General features: G+C 46.6%; 1 protein-coding gene across 3 annotated transcripts in view; it reads left to right on the top strand.

The window, feature by feature from the left end:
• The window catches only part of LOC119975701 (histone-lysine N-methyltransferase EHMT2-like), an 87,834-nt gene that overhangs the window by 32,870 nt on the left and 28,083 nt on the right, over positions 1–26,881 (top strand). The window contains exons 12-21 of one of the 3 annotated variants that reach the window (XM_038815510.1): positions 1,253–1,339; positions 3,469–3,586; positions 12,793–12,903; positions 13,199–13,344; positions 16,966–17,109; positions 19,132–19,358; positions 20,454–20,636; positions 23,145–23,195; positions 23,339–23,421; positions 26,089–26,195. In XM_038815510.1, the coding sequence (XP_038671438.1) occupies positions 1,253–1,339; positions 3,469–3,586; positions 12,793–12,903; positions 13,199–13,344; positions 16,966–17,109; positions 19,132–19,358; positions 20,454–20,636; positions 23,145–23,195; positions 23,339–23,421; positions 26,089–26,195 (1,257 nt within the window). The remainder of the gene's footprint in view (positions 1–1,252; positions 1,340–3,468; positions 3,587–12,792; positions 12,904–13,198; positions 13,345–16,965; positions 17,110–19,131; positions 19,359–20,453; positions 20,637–23,144; positions 23,196–23,338; positions 23,422–26,088; positions 26,196–26,881) is intronic. The other 2 variants (XM_038815511.1, XM_038815512.1) reach the window with 2 other exon arrangements.

The raw sequence follows: 26,881 nt of genomic DNA on the forward strand, positions 1-26,881 counted from the left end.
AGTACTGAGGGATTGCAACACTGCTTGATACTAAAAGAGTGCTGCACTGTTGGAGGTTTTAGTATTGAGGGGGTATTGTACTGTTGGAAAGTCAGTACTGCGGGGACTCCTCAGTGTCAGAGGTTAGTGCAGCACTGTGGGATGTTCAGTTCTGAGAGGCGTTGCAATATTTGGATAATCAGTACAGAGTACTGAGGAAGCGCTGCCATGTCAGACTCCATACAGAGGGGGCATCACATTATTGCAGTTCATTACTTACTGAGTGCTGCACTGTCAGGGTCAAAATAAAGGCATAATTTTTTTCATAATGTTAGAGGGCCAGGATTGAAGGAGTGGGGCATGAACTAGAGGGTCAGAACTGAAGGGCACTGCACTGTTAGGGAGTCAGTACTGTATCAGAGGACCAGTACTAAGGGAGTGCTGCATTGTTTCAGCATTAGTACTGAGGGGATGCTGCACGTTCGAGGGTCAGTACTGAGGGAGCACTGCACTGTTAGAGGATCAGTGCTGAGGGAGGGCATCACTGTTGGGTGGTCAATGCTGAGGATGTGCTGCGCTGTCAGAGGGTCAGTACTGAGGGAGCGCTGCACTGTCAGAGGGTCAGTACTGAGGGAGAGCTGCACTGTCAGAGGGTCAGTGTTGAGGGCGAGCTGCACTGTCAGAGAGTCAGTACTGGGGGAGTGCTGCACTGTCAGAGGGTCAGTACTGAGGGAGAGCTGCACTGTCAGAGGGTCAGTGTTGAGGGAGTACTGCACTGTCGGAAGAGTCAGTGCTGAGAGAGTGCTGCACTGTTGGAGGGTCAATGCTGTGGATGTGCTGCCATGTTAAAGGGTCAGTACTGAGGGAGGGCTGCACTGTCGGATGCCCAGTGCTGAGGAAGTGCTGACCTGTCAAAGGGTCAGTACTGAGTGCTGCAGTGATGGAGATGCCATCTTTCAGATGAGACGTTACACTGAAGTCCTGTCTGCCCACTCGGGGGGGATGTGAGATCCCATGGTTGAGTTGGGAGGCAGACACTGAAATAAATTGTCTTTGTCTGGGCAGGCAGTCTATTTTTATTTACTCGGCATACAGATAGAACCTGGCACCCCCTCGAGATATTTACTGAGCCTATTGGCTGTTTGTATAAGGTTACACCCACTGTGATCACTGGCTTGGAGAGGAGCTGCCTGCAGCTATGTGGTTCATGTTTCAACTCTCTTGTCGATGACACAAGTTAACTGAAAAGACCCGGGAATGTTTCCTCTTCCAGACGGAGGGCGATGGAGCCGAGGATCGACTGAGTGACGTGGAGGACGACGAGGAGGAACTAGAAGGTTCTGGAAACATCTCCGATAGGGTATGTTCACATTGCAGTCCTGCCTGCGCAGTCTCTCGAAGTTCCGTGAGTGTGTTGGTAGTACTCTCAACTTGGCACAGTGATGGCATCATATAAAAAAGACAAGAGGCTTTATCAAGAACACTTGGTCCACATTCTCTCCTGGTCTGGTTTTGATTGCCTGAGGCAGTGTGGGGGATTGGGACATTTTCCAAATCATCACAACAACCCCGCAAATTGTATGACGGTACTGTTGCTCTCGAGAGCGAGCATGCATCTAATTGATGTGTGACTTTTCTGTGCTAAACCCGTTCAAGATTTCTTTTAAAAAGAGAGTTTCAACCTTGTGTGACTGTGCCGAGTCTGCACGTTTTCCCCATGACTGCGCGGGTTTCCTCCGGATGCTCCGGTTTCCTCCCTCAAAGATGTGCAGGTTAGGCGGATTGTCCGTGCTAAATTGCCCTTAGTGTCCAAAGGTTAGGTGTGGTTACGGGGATAGGGCGTGGGAGTAGGCCTCAGTAGGGTGCTCTTTTCAGAGGTCCAGTGAGCCAAAACGCCTCACTCTGCTCTGTAGGGATTCTATGATTCTAAGTCTTAAACCTGTGAGCAGGGTGTGTGTGTGTGTCTGTCTGTGTGCGCACACAGAGACATACTTGTGAACTCTCGTGCGCATCTTGGCTTTGCAAGTTTCTATCGCACTCCTTTCCTCGTTAAAGCATTTGAGAACCGCAAGGTCACAGTGACAGAAAATGGACAATGGTGGGCAGCAAGCCACAGGACTTGCAAAAGATTTGTGCCGTTAAATTTCACTGCCAGGGTGGCTGCTGCTCCTCAGAAAAGACACTTTCCTAGTTTTCTGGGATTTTAACAACCAGGCGTCCTGCCTGTCGATACGGTCGGCTCCCAGTTTCTGGGTTGCTTGCTCGCTGGAATGCAGACCCAGTGTTATGGAGGTGGGTATATCAGTTCCTTATCTAGTCTTGAACTGAGGCCGCCTGTAAAAGGCCGTTTTTAAAAAGATTCCGAGATTCATCCCAGCTTCACAAGCTTGTCATGCAGAGCTCGTGAGGATCCCGTTGCGTTCATCACCTCTGGGTTCTCTGACATTAAGGCGACGGCGCATTTTGTTCTCCGTCCATTTCCGACATCCTACTGCATTGGACGGCACTCCCAGTCATTTATCTCGCGTCCCCTGTAGGATCTCGCTGTGCACGAATTGGCTGCTGCGTCCCCTTACATTACAACAGCGACTGCGCTTCAAGACAGGCTTGGCTGACTGGGTAGCGCTTTAGGACATCCCATGGCAGCGGAAGATGCTTCAGGATCTGCAGGTCTTTCTTTCTACTGGTTGACAGGACGGACAGGGAATCTGTTTGAGTCCTCTGCTCTCCGGCCGCCTGCTGGGAGATGCAGGAGAGGCCTATCAGGGCCTCCTCCCCTCCCATGTGAGAAAGTGCCAGACTACTTGCTGACTGTCTGCCTTTGTCGCTGTTAGTTATTCCAATGCTCTCCCACGCTCTTCACCTCATCTAAAACTCTGCTCGCTGCATCCTAAGCTCGCACAAGTTACTGTCCTCGCTGAGCTGGCATTGGCTGCTGGTCCAGCAGTGTCTCTGTTTTAAAATCCTCCACCTTGATTTCACATCCTTCCATGGCCTTGCCTCCTGCCCCATCTCTCTAAATCTTTATCCCCACAGCCCTCCGAAGATATCTGCACTCCTCCAGTGTTGGCCTCGATTTTAATCACCGCACTATTCATCTGTCTGGGGCCTAAGTTCTGGAAAGTCTTCCCTAACCCTCTCCGACTCGGCTTTCAAGAAATTGTTTAGAGCCCATCTCTTTGACTGACATTGTGGGCAGCTGCCCTCTTTTGTCCTAAAGTGACTCAGCATCAGATTTTGTTTGATAATGCTCCTGTGAAACACCTTGGGACATATTGCTGCATTAAAGGTCATATATAAATACAAGTTTGTTACTGATGATACAGTTATCACTGAAAAGAGCTGTAGGGATTGTGCCATGTATTTGTGTTATAATCCATTGATGTGGGGCTGACAGTAGCTCAAAGTGTGTTTGCCCCGCCATTGCCTTGCTGGATTTCATCGGTAACTTTTAAGAGTCACTGACCACCCCACTATCTGATCCCGCAGAGCTCCACCTCGAGTCTAAAAAGGAAAGGGAAGAAGAAGTGGAAGAGTGAGAGCCCGTGGGTGAAACCCACCCGAAAACGCAGAAGAAAGGATCGCATGAAGCAGGGTAAAGGGGCAGGTAGGAGGTCGTCAGCGCAGTGGGAAGGGTGGTGATTGGGTAACAGGCCCTGGGAAGCTCCTAGCCCCACCATTTACACCCTCCTGTCTTCCATCCATGTATTATCCCACCCGACGCGTTCAGCAGTCGCCAATTCTAGTTGGCCGCATTCCTGAGGTTTCATCACATGACCTCCACCCGCGCCAACCTGATTGTCCGTGACCAATCAGAAAGTGAAAATGTTGCCCCATTGGATGATTCTTAAACTCTGAGTCAGTCGGCCTTTCCCCTCTCTCCAAACTTACATAACCTTGAGGGAGACGGTGGAATTTAAATTCAATTAATAAACCTGAAATTAAAACTGCCATTGTTGCAAAAACCCATCTGGTTCACTGGTGTGCTTTAGGGAAAGAGATCTGCAATCCGTACCTGACCTGGTCTACATATGACTCCAGACCCACGAGCAATGTGATTGACTCGTAAATGCCCTCTGCCAAGCAATGCCACTCAGTTTGAGTGCAGTGGGCAACACGGTGATGGCACAGTGGTTAGCACTGCTGCCTCACAGCTCCAAGGATCCAGGTTTGATTCTGGTTTTGGGCGACTCTGTGAATTAGCACATTCTCCCCGTGTCTGCGTGAGATTCCTCCGGGTGCTCCGGCTTCCTTCCACAGTCCAAAGATGTGCAGGTTAGGTGGGCTTATGGCTTACTGAGTTAAGGCGGGGGAGTGAGCTTTCAGAGGCTCCGTGCAGACTTGATGGGGCGAATGGCCGTCTCCTGCACTGTAGGGATTCTATGGTCCTATGATAATTAGGGAGAGGCAGCAAATGCTGGCCTTGTCAGTCATGCCACATCATGTGGAAAAAAAAAGTTTAGAAAGGGAGTTCAAAGAAGGCCCATGTGAATTCTCCCACTGAGTTTGCAGCAGAGTATGAAGGATTAATTTATAACCCCTACAGACTCCAGGACAATTGTTTCCTTTGATATTCTCCGACCGCCCTCTGAAGATAGAGAACAAGAAGAGACCATTTAGTCTCGAGCTTGTTACACACATTGCACATAACATACAGCACAGAAACAGACCATTTAGCACCCGATGTTCGGAAACAAATCAGAGGGGGGAACCTCGAATTGGCAAATAAACCAAAGGTGGGGAAACAAGATTATTTTTTAATGTTGCGAGTTGTTGTAATCTAATCTTAAATGCACTGCCTTAAAGGCTGATAGAAGCAGATGCAGCAGCGATTTTCAGAAAGGACAAAGTGGTGACAGAGTTACAAGACCCGGTCTTCGTTTTGCCTCTGTCTCAAGTACACAAATAGTTGTTGACAATGCAGAACTTTGAGTTTTGCTGATAAATAGTGGAAGGGAGTTAGAAGAGCAAATCTGTAGACAGATTTATGAGTGCAAAAATAATAGGGCGGTAATCGTCGGGGACCTCAACTACCCTAACATCAGTTGGTGTGAAGAGCACATCGGGCAAAAAATTGTTGAACTGCATCCAAGAGAACTTTTTTTAGCCACCATGTACCAATCCCAACGAGGGGGGATGCAATTCTAGATTTAGTCTATGGTAATGAAGCTGGGCAAGTGGATGAAGTAGCAACGGGAGAGACCATTTTGGATATAGTGACCATAATATAGTTTGGATTTGGCATCACTGTGGAAATTGGACAATGGTAGAACAGGAGTAAATTGGGGGAAGGCAAGTTTTACAAAGCTGAGAGGCGAGCTGACAAGAGTGGAGTGATACAGCTATTGGAAGGAAAAACTGTGTCAAAGCAGTGGGAGGCATTCAAAGGTGAGATTCTATGGACACAGTGTAGGCACGTTCCCACAAAGACAGAGGGTGGTAATGCCAAATCGAGAGTTCCTTCGGGCTCCAGAAGCCGACGGACCAAGATAAAGCAGAAAAAGAAAGCTTATGAATATCATAAAAGGCTAGATTTTTGGAAACAATTCTGGGAGACCAGATAAACTATTACTTAGAAAAGCACTGATGGATCAGAGATAGCATTGTTTTGTTAGGGGAAGGTGGTGTCCTATTAACCTAATAGAATTTTTTGAGGAAGTATCAAGGAGGATTGATGAGGGTAGGGCTGTGGTTGTTGCCTACGTGGATTTCAATAAGGCTTTTGACAAGGTCCTACATGGCAGACTGGTCAGAAAAGTGAGGTCTCATGAGATACAGGGAAACGTGGAAGGTTGGACCCAAAATTGTCTCCGTGACGAGAAACAAAGGATAATGGTCGATGGATGTTTTAGAACATAGAACATTACAGCGCAGTACAGGCCCTTCGGCCCACGATGTTGCACCGTCCTGTGAAACCCTTCGAAAGTCCCTCTACACTATTCCCTTATCGTCCATATGCCTATCCAATGACCATTTGAATGCGTTTAGTGTTGGCGAGTCCACTACTGTTGCAGGCAGGGCATTCCACTCCCATACTACTCTCTGAGTAACGAACGTACCTCTGATGTCTGTCCTATATCTATCTCCCCTCAATTTAAAGCTATGTCCCCTCGTGCTGGACATCACCTTCCGAGGAAAAAAGCTCTTGATGTCCACCCTATCTAATCCTCTGATCATCTTGTATGCCTCAATTAAGCCACCTCTTAACCTTCGTCTCTCTAACGAAAACAGCCTCAAGTCCTTCAGCCTTTCCTCGTAAGATCTTCCCTCCATACCAGGCAACATTCTTGTAAATCTCCTCTGTACCCTTTCCAATGCTTCCACATCCTTAGCAACGAGAAAGCAGTGGTGTTTCACAGGGCTCATGAATATATATGGTGTTTCATGAATATATTCATGATTTAGACTTAAATGTGGGTGGCATAATTGGAAACGTTATGGATGACACAGAAATGGGCCATGTAGTTGATAGTGAAGAGGATAGCTGTCAACTCCAGAATGATAGCAATGGTTTGGTTGACTGGACAGAGAAGTGGCCAGTGAGATTCAGTCTGGAAAAGTGTGACAAACTACATTTGGGGAGGGCAAACAAAGCAGGGGAATACTCAATAAATGAGAAGATATTGAGAGGGGTTGAGGAAGCGAGTGACCTTGGAGTGCATGTCCACAGGTCCTTGAAGGTGGCAGGACAGGTGGACAATGTAGCCAAGAAAGCATATGGATTGCTTTCCTTTTTTGCACAAGATTATGGAATTGCGAAAGGAAGGATGTAATCACCCCAGAGGGTGATGCGCATTTGCAATTCACCCCCTAAGTTGGTGTTTGTGACTGAAATGCTCAACTCATTTAACAGGCACCTGGGTCTGCATCTGAAGAGCTGTAACCAGCAAGGCTGTATGCAAGATGCTGGAAAATGGGATTAGAATGTACAGCTAGTATATTTTCTATCTTTTTTTTGGCTGGTGCAGACACGATCGACTAAATGGTCTCTTTAGGCGCTGTAACGTTTGTATGGCTTTTGTCGAAGCTTTTTATTTTGTACTTGTCGGGACAGTTACAAGAATATACTGTCGGGAAACAATTTATACTGTATGAGAAGAGAATGCTGATTGGCTAGCAAGTGGACTCTTATTGGCAGAGGTGATGTTGTAGAGAATGCTCCAGTTGCTGGTGACTGACAGATAACTGACCAGCTTTGTTTGAAATTTAAATTAGGCCGCTTGTCTCTGATTGGTCAAGACATTGTCCTGAGGAATAAACCAGCAAATCGCTGTCACTTATTTTGTTTCGCTGAAACAGACGCAATGTGGGTACGTGCTCTTTCTGTCTGCAAAGGACAGGGCCCTATATATTAACATATGTTTCCAATACATGCACATGCACCACACTGCATGTCTGACTGACAATCTTAAAATGTTTGTCAGCATGATTCTTAGCACACTGAGGATTATTTAGCAAACGTTGCCTATATACCCTGCATCCTGCTTGGTAATGGATACCCTGACCAGACCATTTTATGCTGGATTCCACACATACTCATGAAAGGGCCCAAGGCCCTGGAAAATGCCCAGTCTACTACCTCAGATTAGCCTGGAAAGGTAAGATGTCTCCAAAATTTGAGTGTTTCACACTGCTACAATGCAGTCGCAACACCAGTGGGATTCACCACTAAAAGGATGCTGCTGTCATGCCAGAAAGATGTTCTGCCTGTCGCACAAATGAGTAACGTGGTATATGAATTTTAGTACCAGTGTGATGCTGGGTCTATAAGCTATACTCCGCCAAAGACTGCCAGATCGTTTCAAACAGCGTATCCCACCGCTGTTCACAACCGATAAAGTCAGACTGTACCCAACCTGCCTGTGCTTCCAAAACTCAAAACACAGTGTCGACATTAGATGTCATTCTGCGATTGGACAACATTTGCCAGATGATCCTCGGTGTGCTAAGGATTGTGTTGACAACCAATTTAAGATTCTCAGACGGCCTCTCAATGTGGTGCATTTTTGCGTACTAAAGGCTACATATATTAATACACTGGGCCCTGTCCTTTGCAGACAGAAAAAAACATGTACCCATATTGCGTCTGTTTCAGTGAAACAAAATAAGTGACAGCCATTTGCAGGTTCATTCCTCAGTACAATGCATTGACCGATCAGAGCCAAGCCGCCTAGTTTAAATTTCAAACCATGCTTAGCAGTTAACTATCAGTCACCAGGCAGTCAACTGGTACATTCTCCATGGAAACACCTCTATAATCGGAGTCCATTTTTCTGCACTATTTTCTCATTCAGTTCTCATACAGTGTAAAATTGTCGATTTCCCTTGCAGTTTATTCTGCAAATGTCCTGATGCGTATAAGATTGAAAGCTTCCAACAAATTTTCAAACATTTTTTGCAACAATACTCTGGTTCTGTACGACCAAACGGCTATTTGGACAGCTGAGTTAGACGACTCTGGGGAAGGACTAATTGAATCGTTCCACCAAAGAACCAACACTGGTACAGTGGGGCTGAGAGGTCTCCCTTCTATACTGCACTGTTCTATAGTCCAATGGAGATGAGCAGCTTGGTACTTGAACAGTTGATTCAAAGGTTCAATCTGAACTCTCTGTCCAAATGAATTAATGGTGCTGAGCAAGCTGTTGAGTAATTGAAGTGTAGGGCAACAGATTAAACAAGTGGTATTTCAGTATCTTATGGATGCACCTAATTGTGCTGACGTTACTTTCAAGTGAAATGTCTTGGAAGCTGCATGGCAAACAAGAAGTGTCTCACTCCTGTGTTCTGCCAGGCTCTTGGAGTGCATGCTTGTCAATCATATGCTGATTTCGCAAAGCTAGTGTGTAATTCGTAATTCCCCCTGCCCACCCACCATTGGTGCTGTTGTGAATCTCGCTGAATCACAAAGAAGTGGTCAAGATGGGTAGCTTGACCCATCTTAGTACCAGCATTGATTCAGAAACCAGCTGCAATAGCAACTTTGTGTACATCCCACCCTTGGCATAGGTGCATGCTGGGGGAAGGTGAAGGAGCATGCTGTGCCTCTACCTATACCACCCTCCCCATCTCCTGCAACACTACTTCACAATGACATGTGTGGTCCTATAGCCAGTGAGCAGCAGCTTCACGCTGTCTGCTTGGCTAGTCGCCATGCAGTGGCGTTCCATGCACTGCACACGGCCCTGGTGTTGTAGACACCACGCAGGTGTCGTTTGTGCTTCAGGTCTTCACTACTTCGCCCATTATCTTCATTGATTTCCTCTTTCTGTTAGTTCCAGTGGGACAGACAAGAACCGATTTCACAAAACTCAAAGAAGGTATGGATGACGACTGTGTTCTGTGCTTTGCAGTTCGCCTCCTCTTTTAGACAGACAGCTGTTGGACGGTCTGGCACCCTAGAGGGTCAGGTAACCCAGAGAGAGAGAAAGAGAGGGAGAGCATACTGTTAACTGTGGTCGAGCATGATGTGATCAAAATCTTTATAACTGTGTGACGAATCAGGGCGTTGCTGCCTTCATTCATTAACCAGGCACAAACCTGTTTGAGGGGGTTGTCTCTCATTCGTCACGGGGCGATGGGACTCTGAGTTCACAAGGCTGAGGCTATGGGCAGCGCAGTGAAGTAATGAGCTTCTCCCTTGTCTTGCTGTTCTAACAAGAGATCTGTAGTCCAATCGGGTTGATATCGTCTCTATTCTGCATTGGCAAAGCCTGGCAATCCATCTCGAAGGGAACATATTATGGAAGTTTACGGCCCCATCAAACATGTCGATTATTTTGCCATTCCCTGCCTGAAGGCATCCTGGTGCACCTTCCTCACTCGGGACTGTAGGAGGTCAAGGTTCACCGTCACCTTCTCAAGGCGCACCTTCCCAACAAGGCCCACGTCCCTAGAAATGAAACCAGAATGGGCTGCCTTGATCGTGATAAAACTCACAATCCCCAGACAGTGTAAGCTACTGACAGCTCCTTCACTCAGTATCAGCCTTGCTGAGTTCAAACGCCACTCCTCAGAGAGCGAATCAGACACTTGTTCCTTAACTTCAATTTCCTTTGCTTTGTACCCACATATCTACTTTTAATTATTCTTATGTCAATGACGCAGGAGTTAGAATGATTAGAAGTTGGAATAACTGTCAGCATCTAGCTAAGGTGCTGACTGTGCTGTGGAAGTAACCTAGGAGTGCAGAAAATTTAAGGTCTAGTTCATCTGCTACCGTTCGGATAGACATTTAAGAATGGAGTTGTTGTCTGATTGTAAGCAATGTTCCTGCATCAGATCCAGATGTGAGATGAGGTGTAGTAATGGAGACCTTTGGGAACATGGGTCCAAAATCATCTGTTTCTCCCGAACCTTTTACATTTAGCATAACGTCACATCCTTCATTACTTCTCTCAACATGGTAGACTCCTTGCTTAGGTGCACATGTTTTAATCCGCTTCTGTGGGTCCTCTCACGATTGAGGAGTCTGATGCAGGATCTTCAGGGATGGCCACAGGATCAGCAGTTCATGGTGGTGGTGTTTGGGGTAACTCCTGCAGCTGTGCCACCTCTGGCCTTACTCTGGGCACGTCAAATGTTGGGCTTGGCACGAGTGGTCCTTGAAACCTACTGAACCTAATTTCAGTGCTTTGATCTACGTGAGCTGGCCGGCTGCAGTGTTTTTCCAGGAGAGGTGGTCTGCAGTGCAGGAGTTTAAGACCCTTTATATGCTTTCTTTCATGGCATGTGTGCGTGACTGGCAAGGCCAGCGTTTGTTGTCCGCCTCTCGTTGCCCTTGAGCTGAGTGGCCATTTCAGAGCACAGTTAAGAGTCAACCACATTGCTGTGTGTCTGGAGTCAAATGCAGGCCAGACTGGATGAGCAGGGCAGATTTCCTTCCCTAATTTGAATCAATCAATAAATCTGGAACTGTTAGAAAAGCGAGAATCAGGGAGAAGCGCATTGCTTCACTGCTCTGCTCATTGCCTCAGCCTCACCTCGTGACAATTTACCGACGCTCCCTTCAACAGGTTTGTGTCTGGTTAAAAAAGGGCAGCAAACTAAAGGACATTAGTGAAGCAGATGGGTTTTTACAATCGTTGTTTGTTGCCATGGTCACTATTACTGGGACTAGTAAAATTCTACAACAGTAAAATTGAGAACAGGGAAATGCCCGATTTATTAATTAATTTGAATTGAGTTCAAGTTTGTTGCCCTTGCATCATTTGTGCTGACCATCTTGATGCCATTTGCCCTGACATGGTTCCTCAAACTGCATCCTGAAATATTGTAGATCTGATGAGCAGTTGATGACTGACTGCTTCCATCGTCTCACCCAGTGAAATATTGGGTAGGATTCTCTGGCCTCCCAGCCGCGTGTGTCTCGGCGGCTGGAGGCCACGTGCCGTTCGCTGGCTGCGGGATTCACTGCTATTGCCACTGTCAATGGGAATGCCCATTGAAGCCGACCATCAGAGTATTCCCACTGCCAGCGAACGGCCGGAGAATTCTGACCATTGTTTCCTGAACATTGTTTGCTTTTTTTGAGACTGTACTGCCCCCCGGTGGCTTTTATCTTTAATGTCCCCGAGTTGCAGAGAATATCCCCTGAGGGTTTCCCGGAGGCTGTCCCCTGTAGTGGTTAAATACAAGCTTCAATCAGCATCATCTACTGTCAGTTCACTCTGAAGCAAGACCTGCTTTACTTTTAAAGGGACCTGCGCTTCTAACATTGACAAAGGTTTCCAGATGGTGCGGGTCGAACACCAAAGTGAAGGCAGCCAGGAGAGTCCTGCAATGGCCCAGGGATGAAGGGCTGCTGAAGGCTATGGAGGGTGGGTGGGTTGGGAATCCCATACTTGTGACATTCCTTTTTCTTTTGTGAAGCAGTGTTTCTGAATTTTACTCGTGAACAGCCAGGCTCAGATATTATAGTTATTTCCCCTTATTCCAAACTGGTCTCGAGTTGATGGTTTCTCCCCATCTGTCCTATCAGTATCTTAAAAGCGTCAGTGAGATGACCCCTTAACTCTATATTCCCAGGGAATGCAAGCCCTTCGCTTGTTTACCAGTCCTCGTAATCCAACCCTTGAAGCTTGAAGGGGGATTGTGGGAGTACATTGGTGATCGGTAGAGCAATGGGAGACAAGTGGTTATGTTGCTGTTATTATAGTCATCCAGAGACCTGGTCTGTGATCCAGGAAAAGCAGTACAAATCTCACCATGCCAGCTGGGGGAATTTAAATTCAGTTCATGAACTAACTCTGGGATAGAAATGGTGATGGATGAATAAAAATTTGGGACGAGGGCAACACGGCGTTGCAGCCTCACAGCGTCGAGGTCCCAGGTTCGATCCCGGCTCTGGGTCACTGTCTGTGTAGAGTTTGCACATTCTCCCTGTGTTTGCATGGGTTTCGCCCCCACAACCCAAAGATGTGCTGGTAGGTGGATTGACCACGCTAAATTGCCCCTTAATTGGAAAAAATTAATTGCATACTCTAAACTTTTTTTTAAATCTGGGACGTCATAAAAACAGATCTGTTCACTAGCATCCCATTGGGAGGGAAATCTGTCACCCTTAGAGCAGGCCTGTGTGTGATTCTTAACTACCCTCTGAAATGGCCAATTAAATTCAAGGAGGTGGTTCGTCACAACCTTCTCAAGAGGTGGGAAATAAATGCTCATGCTCGGGTCCCATGAATGAATAAAAGTTTGGGAACTTGAAGTTTGACCAGGGCAGTAAAGTTGAGTTCTTTGTGTTGGAGCCATGACGAAGACTGGGCCTTGATCTAAAGACTGTGTCCTCTTGTTTCTTTTGCGCTTGGGCAGTGATGAATTCTTCAGCAGGAGGAGGGAACCAGGTGCAAAGCGAGTACACTGAGGTCCCCCTGGGGTCTCTGGAGCTTCCCAATGAGAGTAGCCTTTCCCCGCAGCCTACAGGTAGGTGCCCCATTCACAACCCATCTACCTTCGCTTTACTTCAGTGGAAGCTTGTTGATCTTTAGGGTGCATTGACGGTGGGGGTGGAGAGTGTATTGACCCCTCTGCTCGACTTATGACCCCTCTGTCCCCCCGTCTGAACCCTCTGACCCCACTGCCCCAGTTGACCCATCGCTTTCTCCCCCCCCCCCACCCTCTGTCGCCCCTGAATAAATTGCGGATGTATTTTCTCTCCATGTTATTATTTATATTCCTTTAGTGGGAGGAGGTTAAACTCTCTGTCTCCCTCCTCCAGGAATATCCAATGATGCCAGCTCCATGGAGACGGATAAGTTTGAGGAGCTGCCGCTGTGCAGCTGTCGAATGGAGGCGCCAAAGATTGACCGTATTACCGAGCTCTCCAACAACAAGTGCATGGCGACGGAAAGCACAGACGGACAGGTAAGAGTGACGGGCTTCGCTGGCACAGGTGGCCCTACCCGCTGTGTGGAATGGGACAAGAAAGCTTAACCTTCCCATCGCCTTGGGCTGAACCTGCCTCACCTTCCATTAGTATTTAACTAGTAAGTGGGTAGAGTCGGTAGACGGGGGGTGGGGGGGGGGGGGGGGGGGGGGGGGGGTCCTATTAGGGGAAAGGTTGTACTGGACATGAACCATGAACTCTCTTTCCCTCTGTACAGATGCTGCCAGGCCGGCTGAGCTTTTCCCGCACTCTTGTGGGAGAACCTAGAACTGCAGTTATTGTTCAATAAGAAGGGATTGCCCGTTTCAGTCAGAGATGAGGAATTTTGTTCTGTCAGATGGCCATGAGCCTTTGGAACTCCCTTCCTTACAATGTGGTGGAAACAGAGTCTTTAAATATTTTTTAAGGCAGAGGTAGATAGCTTCTTGACAAACAAGGGGGTGAAAAATGATAGGGGGTAGGCTGGAATGTGGAGCTGAGGTTACAGTCCGATAGGCCATGACATTATTCAATGGGGGAGCAGGCTCAAGGGTTCATGCAATGCTTTCAGGATAGTTTCTTGGAGCAGCACATTCTGGAACCAACCAGAGAACAGGTTATATTAGACTTGTTATTGTACGGTGTGACAGGATTATTTAATGACCCAAGAATAAAGTTGACCACAATACGACTGAATTTTGCATCGAGTTTGAAATGAAGAAGAGTGGGTCTAAGCCTAATATTTTTAATTTAAATAAGGGCAACTATGTGGGCATGAAAGCTGAGCCAGCTGCAGCGGATAGATCAATAGGGAAGACATTCAAGGCGATACGTCAGAACACTCAGAATAAGTATATTCCAGCTGTAAAGAAAAATTCTAAAGGAAGAACCCATCATCCGCGGTTAGCTAACTAAGTCCTGGAAAACATCAAAACTTTAGGGAAAAACATATAACTGCGCAAAAGATGAGTGGCAGGCCAGATGATTGGTCAGAATATAAAGAACAGCAGAGTTTAACTAAAAGGTTAATCAGGAGAAATAAATTAGAGCATGAGAGGAAGCTAGCTAGAAATGTGAAAATGGATAGCAAATGTTTCTACAGGTATTTAAAAAGGAAAAGAGTGAGTAAAGTGAGTGTTAGCCCTCTGGAGAGTGACAATGGGCAGTTAAGGGGAGGCAGTGTGTTGTGGCATTGTCACTGGACTAATAATTCAGAGACATAGGGTAATGCTCTGGGGATCTGTGTTCGAATCCCACCAGGGCTGATGGTGAAATTTGAATTCAATAAAAATCTGGAAATAAAAGTTCAATGATAACCATGTTAGTCATTTTTGATTGTTTTAAAAACCCATCTGCTTTGCTAATGTCCTATAGGGAGGAAACCTGCCGTCCTTACCCAGTCTGGCGTATGTGTGACTCCAGACCCATACAGCAATGCGTTGCCTCTTAACTGTCCTCCGGGATGAGCAATAAATGTTGGCACCCGCCAGCGACACACACATCCCATGAACGAATATTTGAAAAAAATTGTTTCTTAAATGTACCCAATTAATTTTTGTTTTCCAATTTTGCGTGGCTAATCCACCTACTCTGCACATCTTTGGGTTGTGGGGGTGAGACCCACGCAGATAGGGGGAGAACGTGCAAACTCCACACAGACAATAAACCTGGGGCTGGGATCGAACTCGGGTCCTCAGTGCCGTGAGGTAGCAGTGCTAGCCACTGCGCCACCGTGCAACCCACCAGGGCAGAATGGTGAAATTTGATTTCATTAAAAATCTGGAGTTCAAAAAATGTCCAATGATGACCATGAAACTATTTTCAATTGTCGTAAAAACCCAGAGGGTTCACTAATGCCCTTTAGGTAAGGATATCTGTCATCCTTACCTGGTCTAGCCTACATGTATCTCCAGACAGCAATGTGGTTGACTCTCAGGGATGGGCAATAAATGAACAAATAGAGGATACAAAAACAATCCAGCAATAACTGTAAATTAGGTGGAAGGGAGGGAAGAACATTTTTTTATTAATTCATGGGATGCATTGCAGGCTGCGCCATCATTGATTGCCCGTCCCTAATTTCCCTTGAACTGGTTTGCTGGACCATTTCAGAGGGCAGATAAGAATCAACCACTTTGCTGTGGATCTGGAGTCACATGTAGGCCAGACCAGGTAAGGATGGCAGATTTCCTTAACTGAAAGACATTAGTGAACTGGATGGGTTTTGACGACAATGGTTTTGTGGTCATCATTGGATTTTTAATTCCAGATTTTTATTGAATTCAAATTTCACCATCTGGCATGTACAGAGCAAACTGATGGAGATGCGGACTGACAATCTCTGGGTCCTTATGGACTTCATTCTAGGATATTAGAAGAGGTAGTCAATAAGGTATTCGATGGGTTGTGTGTTAATTTTTTCAAAATTTTCTGGATTCTGGAAAGGTTCCGCCTGACTGCAATGTGGCAATCATAGCCCTTTGATTTATAAGGGAGGGAGGGAGGCAGTAAATGGGAAACTCAGCCAGTTAACTTGATGTCTGTCACGAGTGAGGTGTTAGAATCAATCATTAAGAGGTTATGACTGGACACTTGGAACAACTGAAGGTAATCAGGAAGAGTCAAGGCAGCACGGTGGCGCAGTGGTTAGCACTGCTGCCTCATGGCGCCGAGGACCCGGGTTCGATCCAGGGTCACTTTCTGCGTGGAGTTTGCACATTCTCTCTTGTGAATGCATGGGTCTCACCTCCACAACCCAGAAATATGTGCAGGGTAGGTGAATTAGTCACGCTAAGTTGCCCCTTAAGTGGAAAAAAGTAATTGGGCACTCTAAATTCATATTTTTTTTAAATGAGGAAGAGTCAGCATGGTTTTGTGAAAGGGAAATCATGTCTGACCAATTTATTAGAGTTCTTTGAAGGAGTAACATGTGCTGTAGATAAAGGGGAGCCTTTGGACGTACTGTACTTGGATTTCCAGAAGGCAATAAGGAGTCACAGCAAAGATTATTGTGAAAAATAAAAGGTCAGGGCTAAAATATTAACATAGATAGAAAATTGTCTCGCTTGCAGAAAACAGAGTATGCATAAATGGGTCTTTATCTAACTTGCAGGGTGGAGTCCCTCAACTTTTTACAAGACGTCAATGACTTAGATGAGGGGAGCGAAATTTGCAGATGGTACAAAGATAGGAAGGAAAGTATGTTGTGAAGAAGTCACAATGAGTTTGCAGACAGGAAAAGATGGGTTAAGCATGGGCAAAAATCTGATAGATGGGAGTATAATTGGGGAAAATGTGAAGTTGGTCACTCCGACAGGAAGAATAAAAAAAAGCAGAATATTACTTTAACGGAGCAGAACTGCAGAATTCGGCGGTGCAGGGTGATCTAGGTTTTGTAGTGCATGAGTTACAAAAAATGGATATGCGGGTACAGCAAGTAATTAGGAAGACTAATGGAATGCTATTCTTTATGACTTGACAAATTAGAACCATATAAAAGTTACAGCACAGGGAAAAGCAGGATTTATTGTTTATTAATAACAGGGAATGACTGGATTTATTGTTTATTTAATACAGGGAATGACAGGATTTACTGTTTATTTTTTTGTTTTTCTTCCTAGTTGAGTGGCTGCAGTAACAGCATCAGCAAATGTGAGACTATGAGACCATCCAGTCGAGTAACACTAATGGTCCTGTGTGAAGTACACAGGGCTCGAATGGTGAAGCACCATTGCTGTCCAGGCTGTGGCTACTTCTGTTCTGCGGTAAGCTCCCAAATCCCTGAGCCAAAGAACACTTAGAACATAGAACAGTACAGCACAGAACAGGCCCTTCGGCCCTCGATGTTGTGCCGAGCAATGATCACCCTATTCAAACCCACGTATCCACCCGATACCCGCCACCCCCCCCCCCCCCCCCCCTCTCTCCCTCAGTCTAAAGATGTGCAGGTTAGGTGGACGGGCATGGTAAACTGCCCATTATTGTCCAAAAGGTTTAGGTGGGTTATGGGGATGGGTTGGGGGAGTTGATCCAGGTAGGGTATTCTTTCAGAAGATTGGTCCAGACTCGATGGGCCAAATGGCCGCCTCCAGCACTGCAGGGATTCTATTAGAAGAAGTGTTTATTTAATTTTGGCACCTGCCTCCACCATCCATGCAACTAGTGCCTTCCAGTTTACCATAATCTAATGTGTTAAAAAACTTTCTCTACATCTCCATCAGATCTTTAGCCAGTTACGTTAAATCTGTGTCCTCCTTCCAGTCAAAACACTTACCCTTGCTTCACCTTGTCAAGACCCGTTTCTTTCCGCTTGGAAAAGTGCGCTAGAAGAAAGTAAAGGAATGGCGGGTTGCGAGGACTGTAGACCAGTTGGAACCAAGATGGGAAGTATTTTTCACTCTGATGGTTGTGAATCTTTGTAATTCTCTACCCCAGAGAGCTGTGGATGCTCCGTCATTGAATATATTCAAGACCGAGGGATGGAGAGCTTTATTCGATGCACAGAAATCGGGCAGCAATGTGAAATTGAGGGCTTCTTGAATAACAGAGCTGCCTTGAAGGGCTGCGTGCTCTGTTCCTATTTCTTGTGCACTTTATTACTATCTCCGTGGAGATCAATAATGTGTTAAAAATAAATGTGAACATCCAGTGACTGACTGAAAGGATCACATGACAATAATCAAACTGCAATAATCAAACTGAAAGCAACATTGACTGTTTCAGCAGGCAACAAACGCCCTAAGCTACAGGAAGATTTCTCATTAATTTCTAAAATACCTGAAAACCTCTCTTTTTGTCAACCCCCCCCCCCACCCTCCCAGCCATCAACCATCAACCACCATAGTTATACTTTGCTCTGTTCCTTATGTGGAATTCTCCAGGAACGAGTCCAAAGTGATTCTTAACTGCCGCAAGTTTGCCTCCTTTTCCGATCCCCAGTGGGTAACACCTAATCCCACAATTGGCTCACATGGTGAAGAACGAATGGGAGATTCTTCCCTCTCGCTAAAGCTGGAAAAATCTGCCAATCTCATTTAAAGCTCACAAATAGTCTTTTCAATCTGAGTGCGAGCTTCCGCCTGCATTCTGTGGAGCGAGTAGAGATTTGCTGCCTCTTATCTCCTTTCTCTCACTCGCTCTCTCCGATTCCTACAGATTGGCATGTCTGTGAAATTCAGTCATATTTTGGGAAAACCTGAGACCCAATCCGACGATGGCTTTCAGTGGCCTATTCTCTCAAAGCACGTCTCCATGGCAAAATGAAGGGTATGGACATTTTTTCCACATAGAAATGTTCATTCCCTATTCTACAGACCCCCAGGTCTATTTTATCTTGGAATTAAAAAGACAGTTTAAAGTATAACCGTTTCTAAAACTTGACATTCTTAACATCTCCCTGTGAGACTTGCGAGACTATCCGCCATCATTATTTACAGGTGTGAATTTGTGTGAATATTTTGCACCTTCTCACCTGCCCCTGGCCCCCTTTAACAGGCATGCCTCCCAATCTTGTTGTCTGGTAGAATTCAGAATATATCATATGAGCCACTTCAGACAGTCCCAAAAGATAACAATTTTAGAAACGTCATCATTGCATGTGACACCTTTATGTATCTGAAGTCTTGTTACTCTGCATTAATTATTTTATATCGCCACTCTGGTTGTGAAGAACCTTTTATGCGATGCGCCATTAGGTTGTAGGTTTCATGCACCTCCCCATGCACTCGAGCTGAGCATTTGTGAGTGCCGTTTGCATGACGTGTGAGGCTTATTTTCATTGTTTGCAGGGATCGTTCCTGGAGTGTCACCCAGACTTCAGGATCACTCATCGTTTTCACAAGGGCTGCGTTTCCCAGCTCAATGGGATGATCTTCTGCCCACACTGTGGGGAGGACGCCTCGGAGGCCCAGGAGATCACCGTGGCCAAAGCAGACACATCCAGCATGGTGCCGGTACCAGCACCTCCCAACCAGGAGCACATGATGAATGGTAGAGCAGACACCACACACGCCAGGTAAGCAGGACTGGATTACTGGATATGGAGCTCGAGACCCTGTGAATAATAAGCAAGCCACGTGCACACTAATTTGCACCAAGTCCCATTCACAGTGCCTTCTGGGCCTACACCCACCCCATAGTCTACCCTCCATAACTGAGGCCGTCCAAATCTCTGCTGCCTGTGTCTATGCTCGCCCCATGTCCCATTCTACTTGCTGACCTACTCTGGTCCAGGAATGCATTCATTTCAAAATTCTCTGAACCCTTGTTTTCCAATCCCTCCTTCGCCTTGTCCTTTCTGATCTCTCTCTAACTTCCTCCGAGCCTTGTACCTTGCGCACCCCAGAGTTTCATCGCTCCACCCATGTCAGCCACGTTTTCAGCTTCAGTGGTTCAGAAGTTCCTCAGTAAGTCTCCTTATCCCCTCCCAATCTCACTGTCTAGTGCCACTGTTAATTTATCCTTTTGACCAGGTTGCATGTCCTAATGTCTCCTTGTGTAGCCTGGTGTCAAATTGCATTTGATATCATTCCAGTGAAGCGCTCTGGGGCATTTAACAAAGTTGAAGATGCTATATAAATGTAAGTTGTTGTTGATATATTAATGGACACGGTATGATTGAAATTGCTTTAAATGTTTCAGTAAGACTGTTTCTGGTGCTTGTCACAAGTGGACTGGAATATGAAATTAGAATTGGGAAAATTTGTACAGTTCCTTGGTGAGACCACATCTGGACTAGTTTTGGTCTCCTTATTTAAGAAAACAATATGATTGTGTTGGAAGCTGTTCAGAGAAGGTTCACTCAACTGATACCTGGAATGAAGGGCTCAGCTTGCGTAGAAAGGTTAAACATGTTGGGCCCACAACCATTGGAGTTCAAGGGTTATGGGGCGGAGTGGTTGTAGACAGGCTATGTGGAGTTGCGGTGACAACCAGATCAGCCATGATCTTTTCAGTAGCTGCAACAGGCTCGCATGGCTCTTTCCTGCTCCTGCGTCCCTATATATTAAGATGAATGGATGTGCAGTATCGGAGCCGAACCCTGTCAAGTCCAGGCTCTGGACTAGCGTGGCAGCTTTTTTTTTTTTTAATGCCCTTTTTGCCCTAAAAGTGCCAGAATGAGCGGGAACGGAGAAGCAAAGAAATCGAGCCTGGAGCCCCCAGCGGACAGCATCGACAGCTCGGGCCCATCGATCGTCCTGCCATCTGGAAAGACACTGTCGGCTGTCGGACTTCCACCCGGACCTGGCAGGGAGGCCCTGGAGAAAGGACTGGTGCTCCAGCAAACTGAAAGGTGAGTGGTTCCACCAGGAGCTCTGGGCAGCTATTAACACCCTCTGAAAGGTGAGCTGTGTCTGTGGGTGGTGGGTGGCCTGAACCACTATTTTGCCTCTGTCTTCACGGTAGGGGACAATAAAATATTTCCAAAAACTGCATTTCACGCAGATGAACTTGGTGAATTATCTATCACTAGGGAGAAGGTATTGAATAAACTAATGGAATTAAAAGCAGATAAGTCTCCGGGACCCGATTAACTGCATCCTCGGATATTAAAGGAGGTGGCAACAGAGATAGAGGATGAATTGGTTATGCTATTTAAAAATTCCCTGGATTCTGGAACGGTCCCGGTGGATTGGAAACGAGCTACTGTGATCCCCCTTTTTAAAAAGCGAAAGAGGCAAAAAGTAGGAAACTATGGACCGATTAGCTTGACATCTGTGGTGGGGACGTTGCTGAAATCAATCATTAAGGAGGAGATGACTGAACATTTGGAAAGACAAAGCTCAATTTGCCATTGTCGGCATGGTTTTATGAAGGGTAAGTCATACTTGACAAACTTGCTTGAGTTCAAGGTGGATAATGGGGAACCTGTGGATGTGGTATATCTAGACTTCCAGAAGGCGTTTGACAAGGTGCCACAGAAAAGACTGATTCAGAAGGTGAGATCGCAGGGGATTGGAGCTAGAGTACTAGATTAAATTGAGGATTATCTGACTGACAGAAAGCAGAAGGTCGGGATAGTGGTTCCTGCTCTGGCTGGCGAACTGTAACTAACGGGGTGCCACAGGGGTCAGTCCTCGGACCTCAACTGTCCCTACAGGCAGGGACAGTAACATAGCAAAATTTGAAAATTATATTTAAATCGGTAGGAAAGCAGACAGTGAAGAGGAGATAAAGTGTTTGCAGACGGATATAGATAGGCCAGGAGATTGGGCCAAAATTTGGCAGATGGAGTTTAATGTGGATAAGTGTGAGGTCATCCATTTTGGCTAGAAAAATAGTCAGGCAAATTATTATCTAAATGGAAAGCAGATTCAAAATGCTTGCAGAGGGATCTGGGTGTCTTTGTTCATGAATCACAGAAAGTTGGTTTACAGGTACAGAATGTAATAAAAAAAGTCAAAAGGAATTATAGCATTCTTGAAAAGGACTGGAGTATAAAAGTAGAGAAGTGTTGTCGCAATTGTATAGAGGTTGGTGAGACCACATCTGGAGTATTGTGTCCAGTTTTGGTCGTCTCAGTTGAGGAAGGATGTGGTGGCATTGGAGGCAGTTCAGAGGACATTCACCAGGTTGACTGCGGGGATGAAAGGATTGATGGATGAGGAGAGATTAAACAGTTTGGGCTTATACTCACTGGCGTTCAGAAGAATGAGAGGGAATCTGATTGAGGTATAAAATACTAAAAGGGATTGATAAAGTAAACGTAGACTAAATATTCCCCCTTGAGGGGCAATCTGGAACGAGATGTCACAGATATAAGTTCAGCGGCTGTAGATTTATAACTGAGATGAGGAGGAACTACTTCTCACAGAAGGTGGTGAATTTGTGGAACTCGCTGCCCCATAGTGCGGTGGAGTCTGATTCATTAAATGGTTTCAAGAAGGAAATAGATAAATTTCTGATTTTAAAAACGGGCAATGTGAAAAGCTGATGTGCTGGGAACAGGTAGGGAGGTGGATTTGAGACCAGGAAGAGATCAGCCATGATCTAATTCAATGGCGGAGCAGGCTCGAAGGGCCGAATTGCCTACTTCTGCTCCTAATTCCTATGTTCCTAAATTCCTATGTTGACCTGAGCTGCCAGTGCTTCACCTGCCAGTGCCACACCTCCCATTTCTGTATCGTAGCTGCCGGAACTTTATCTGCCTGTGCTACACACATCAGTGTTGTTCACTACCTGCCAGTGCTGTACCTGAACTGGTAGTGCTGTACCTAACAGTGTGTCGTTTGACATAACTAGTCGGTGTCAGTCTTTTATAGTCCACATGAGCTTCCCCCATCCCTTCAACCTTCAGCAAACTATTCTGTCCCTTATTCCTCATTTGTTGATATTTGCCCTAATTGCATCCATACTATTCACTTCAACCACTCCATGTGGTATCAAGTTCCATAATCTCACCACTCTCTGTGCAAAGAAATTGTTCCTGAATTCTCCATTGGAATTCTATGTGATTTAAGGACCCGAGCTTTGGCTTCACATAGTACCATCATCTCTACGTCTGTTCCAAAGAATTTATTTACAATACTAAAGACCTCGAACAGGTCATCCCTCTGACTTCTCCGATGGATGCAGATCTGGCCGTGAGAGGCGGTCTGCCCCGGCCGGCTGTGAGAGGCGGTCTGCCCCGGCCGGCCGTGGGAGGCGGTCTGCCCCGGCCGGCCGTGAGAGGCGGTCTGCCCCGGCCGGCCGTGAGAGGCGGTCTGCCCCGGCCGGCCGTGAGAGGCAAACTGACCTGAGAGATACAGACTGACCCGCCGGTCTATGAGAGACAGACTGACCTGATCCGCTCTTCCCACAGCTCGCTTGCACTGACCAGACTTCACACGCCGGACAAAGTCTCCGACACAGGGTAAGTATCTTGTCGAAGATTGAAAATTCCCATCTCAAACTTTTGAGGGAATTGAGTTGCTACTTTCTGCTGTGCAATGTTGATTTTTTTTTGCGCTGTTGAGTTTTATTTGGATCATTCAACGCCTCTCTCTCCCCTCGCAGGCGGAAGAAAATACGATACCACCCTCGACAGCTGTACCTTTGGGCCAAGCAGGGCGATCTGCAGAAAGTGCTGCTGATGCTGCGTAAGTGTGTCCAACCTATTCATCCCCGCACTTTGTCCTTTGCAGACGAGCCATGTGTGTTGCGACAATCTCAATCTTCGTGAGGGAAGTTGAGATGCGGCAGGTGGTTAAACATGTCAAAAGCGGATGTGCTTTCACAGAGTCATAAAGCGTGCAGCAGAAAGGAGGCCATTCAGCCATCACGCTTGTGCTGTCTCCTTGGTAAAGCTTTTTTTGTATTCATCCATCAGGTTTGGGTGTCGCTGGGAAGGCATTTCTTGCCCGTCCCTAATTGTCCTTGAAAGCTCTTAAGAGTCAACCACATTGCTGTGGGTCGGAAGTCACATGTAGGCCAGGCCGGGTAAGGATGGCAGATTTACTCCCCTAAAGAGTGAACCTGATGGGTTTTACGCCAATCAGTGATAGCTTCATGGTCACCATTACTGAGACTAGCTCTCAATTCCAAATTTTTGTTTCATAAATTGTATTTATTTAAATTTAAGTTGCGGGCGGCACGGTGGTACAGTGGCTAGCACTGCTACTTCACGGCGCCGATGACTCTGGTTCGATCCCGGCCCCGGGTCACTGTCCGTGTGGAGTTTGCACATTCTCCCCATGTCCCCATGGGTCTCACTCCCACAAGCCAAAAAGATATGCAGGGATTGGCCGCACTGAATTGCCCTTTAATTGGAAAAAAGTAATTGGGTACTCTAAATTTTTTTTAAAATAAATAAATAAATTTGAATTACTCCTGTTGTCAGAGTGAGGTTTGAACCTCGTCCCCAGCACATCAGCTTGGGCGTGTGGATTACTACTCCAGTGGCAGTACCACGACACCACCGTCTCGCTCTCTCTCCGTTTCATGCCAATTCGTTGAACCCCTGAACTTTTCACATTGCCCGCCAAACATTTTCTCTCAGTTCACCAGACTGATTCTTGAGGTGGCTGGATTGACTCATGAGGAGAGATTGGATCAACTTGGCCAGAATTCACAGGGGTTTGGAAGAAAGAGAGGGGATCTCACTGAAATGTATAAAGTTCAGACAAGGCTACTCAGTGGGTGGTGGACCTGTGGGATTCTCTACCACACAAGGCTGTGGAGGTCAAATCACCGAATGTATTTAAGAAGTAAATAGATAGATTTCTGGACTCTAAAGGGATTAAGGGGTAAGGGGAGGGGACAGGAGTATGGTGTTCAGCTGGAGGATCAGCCATGATCATATTGAACGATGGAGCAGGCTCAAAGAGCCGAACCCTGCTATTTTCAATGTTTCCCTCTAATATATCTAATTCCCTTTCGATCGTGACCTTTGAACCTGCTTCTACTGCCCTGTCAAGGCAGCGCATTCCTGACCACAACAACTCGCTACACTTAAAAAAAAAAAAATCAAAGTCGTCCTCATCTCTCCTCCAGTCCTGTTGCGAATTGCCTTCAGTCTGTGTCCCACTGGTTACCAGCCATCCTGCCACTGGAAACAATTTCTCTTTATTTGTTCTGTCCTTTCATGGTTTTGGGGCAGGTCTTTGCCTGAAGGAGGACATCGGCACAAAGCAGCGGGAGTATCTCACCTGAACACGGTTTGGCCGCAGTGAGAAATAACCTCTTGTGGCAGAATTTACATTGTGGCTGGGAGGTGTGTCAATCTGTGCAGCAGTAAAATGGCGGGGGGGTTTCTGAGGGCGCAGGTTAGGGAGTCGATGATCGGGAACCAGGTGCAGCTGCTGCTCTGACAGCCCGAACCATACATGACTGCTGAGTCTGGTTTCATTACCTTTCACCTTTTCAGTTGTCCTTTTCAGCCGAGAGCCCTCGAGTTCAAATATATTTTTAAAATTTGAGTACCCAATTCATTTTTTCCAATTAAGGGGCAATTTAGGGATTAATCCACCTAAGTTGCACATCTTTGGGTTGTGTGGGCGAAACCCACGCAAACACAGGGAGAATGTGCAAACTCCGCACGGACAGTGACCCAGAGCCGGGATCGAGCCTGGGATCTTGGCGCAGTGAGGCAGCAGTGCCAAACCACTGCGCCACCGTGCTGCCCCTCGAGTTGAAATATAACCTGGTTGAGCGGATGAAACGTTCCTCTGTCTTGCCTGTCAGGTTTGAGTCCCTGGGATACGTGAGGCTTGGCCTGCATAACTGACGCCTGCAACGATGGAGATTGAGGGAGGAGTGGTGCCAGTGGTGGAAATCCTGGCAACTAATCCAGGCAGCACAAGCCGGCAAGCTTCACTGCGCCGGCATCTCAGGTTCGATTCCCCGCTGGGTCACTGTCTGTGCGGAGTCTGCACGTTCTCCCCGTGTCTGCGTGGGTTTCCTCTGGGTGCTCCAGTTTCCTCCCACAGTCCAAAGATGTGTAGTTTAGGTGGATTGTATATGCTAAATTGCCCTTAGTGACCAAAACGGTTAGGAGGGGTTATTGGGTTACGGCGATAGGGTCGGTGCAGACCCGATGGGCTGAATGGCCTCCTTCTGCACTGTATGTTCTAAGTACTACATGTTCTTAAGCACTGAAAGATCCCACGGCAGTGTTTCTTTTATACCCTGGGTATTCTACAGAGCAGCTTTGCAGCTCGATCGAAATGGGGAAAGAATAAAATCTTACCTGGTGGTGAATCGCGGGCTCGCTGTTGCACCTGGCCGGCTTCAACCTCTCCCCGCTTTTGTGTTTTATCTCCTCCCAGTTGATGAGCACGATCCTAACTTCCAGACTGACCAGCAGAGCCGCCGCATGCCTCTCCACGCAGCTGCCCAGAAAGGCTACCTGGAGATCTGCCACATCCTGCTGCAGGTAAGAGTCACAACTGGATTGTGTTTGACAGGTGAGGGCAGCAGGTCAGGAATTTTGATGGAGCTGAGCTTTGAGAGTGTTGTCCTTCCTGTCCCCAGCCCTTAGATTCAATTATAACCTGGGCTGCTCACGTCACAAAAAGAACAAAGTAAAATACAGCACAGGAACAGACCCTTCGACCGTCCTAAGTCTGCGTCGACCAAGTTGTTCATCTAAGTTAACACCTTCAACACTTCCGGGGTCGGTAACCCTCTATTTCCATCCTATTCATGTATTTGTCAAGATGCCGCTTAAATGTCACTATCGTACCTGCATCCACCACCACCACCTCCGGTAGAGTTCCAGGCACCCACTACCCTCTGTATAAAAAAAAAAACCTTCCCTCGAATATCTCCTCTGAACTTTGCCACTCACATCTTAAACCTATGTCCCCTAGTAATTGACTTTTCCACCGAAGGAAAAAGCTTCTGACTGTCCACTCTGCCTATGCTCTTCATCATTTTGAAGACTTCTATCAGGTCGCCCCTCAACCTGCGTCATTCAAGTGACAACAAATCGAGTTTATCCAACCTCTCCTCACAACAAATACCCTTCATACCAGGCAACACCCTGGTAAACCTCTTCTGTACCCTCCCCAAAGCCATCACATCTCTCTGGTAGTGTGGCGACCAGAATTGAACACCATA

This window comes from Scyliorhinus canicula, chromosome 13 (genome assembly GCF_902713615.1).
Source record: "Scyliorhinus canicula chromosome 13, sScyCan1.1, whole genome shotgun sequence".
NCBI lineage: Eukaryota > Metazoa > Chordata > Chondrichthyes > Carcharhiniformes > Scyliorhinidae > Scyliorhinus > Scyliorhinus canicula.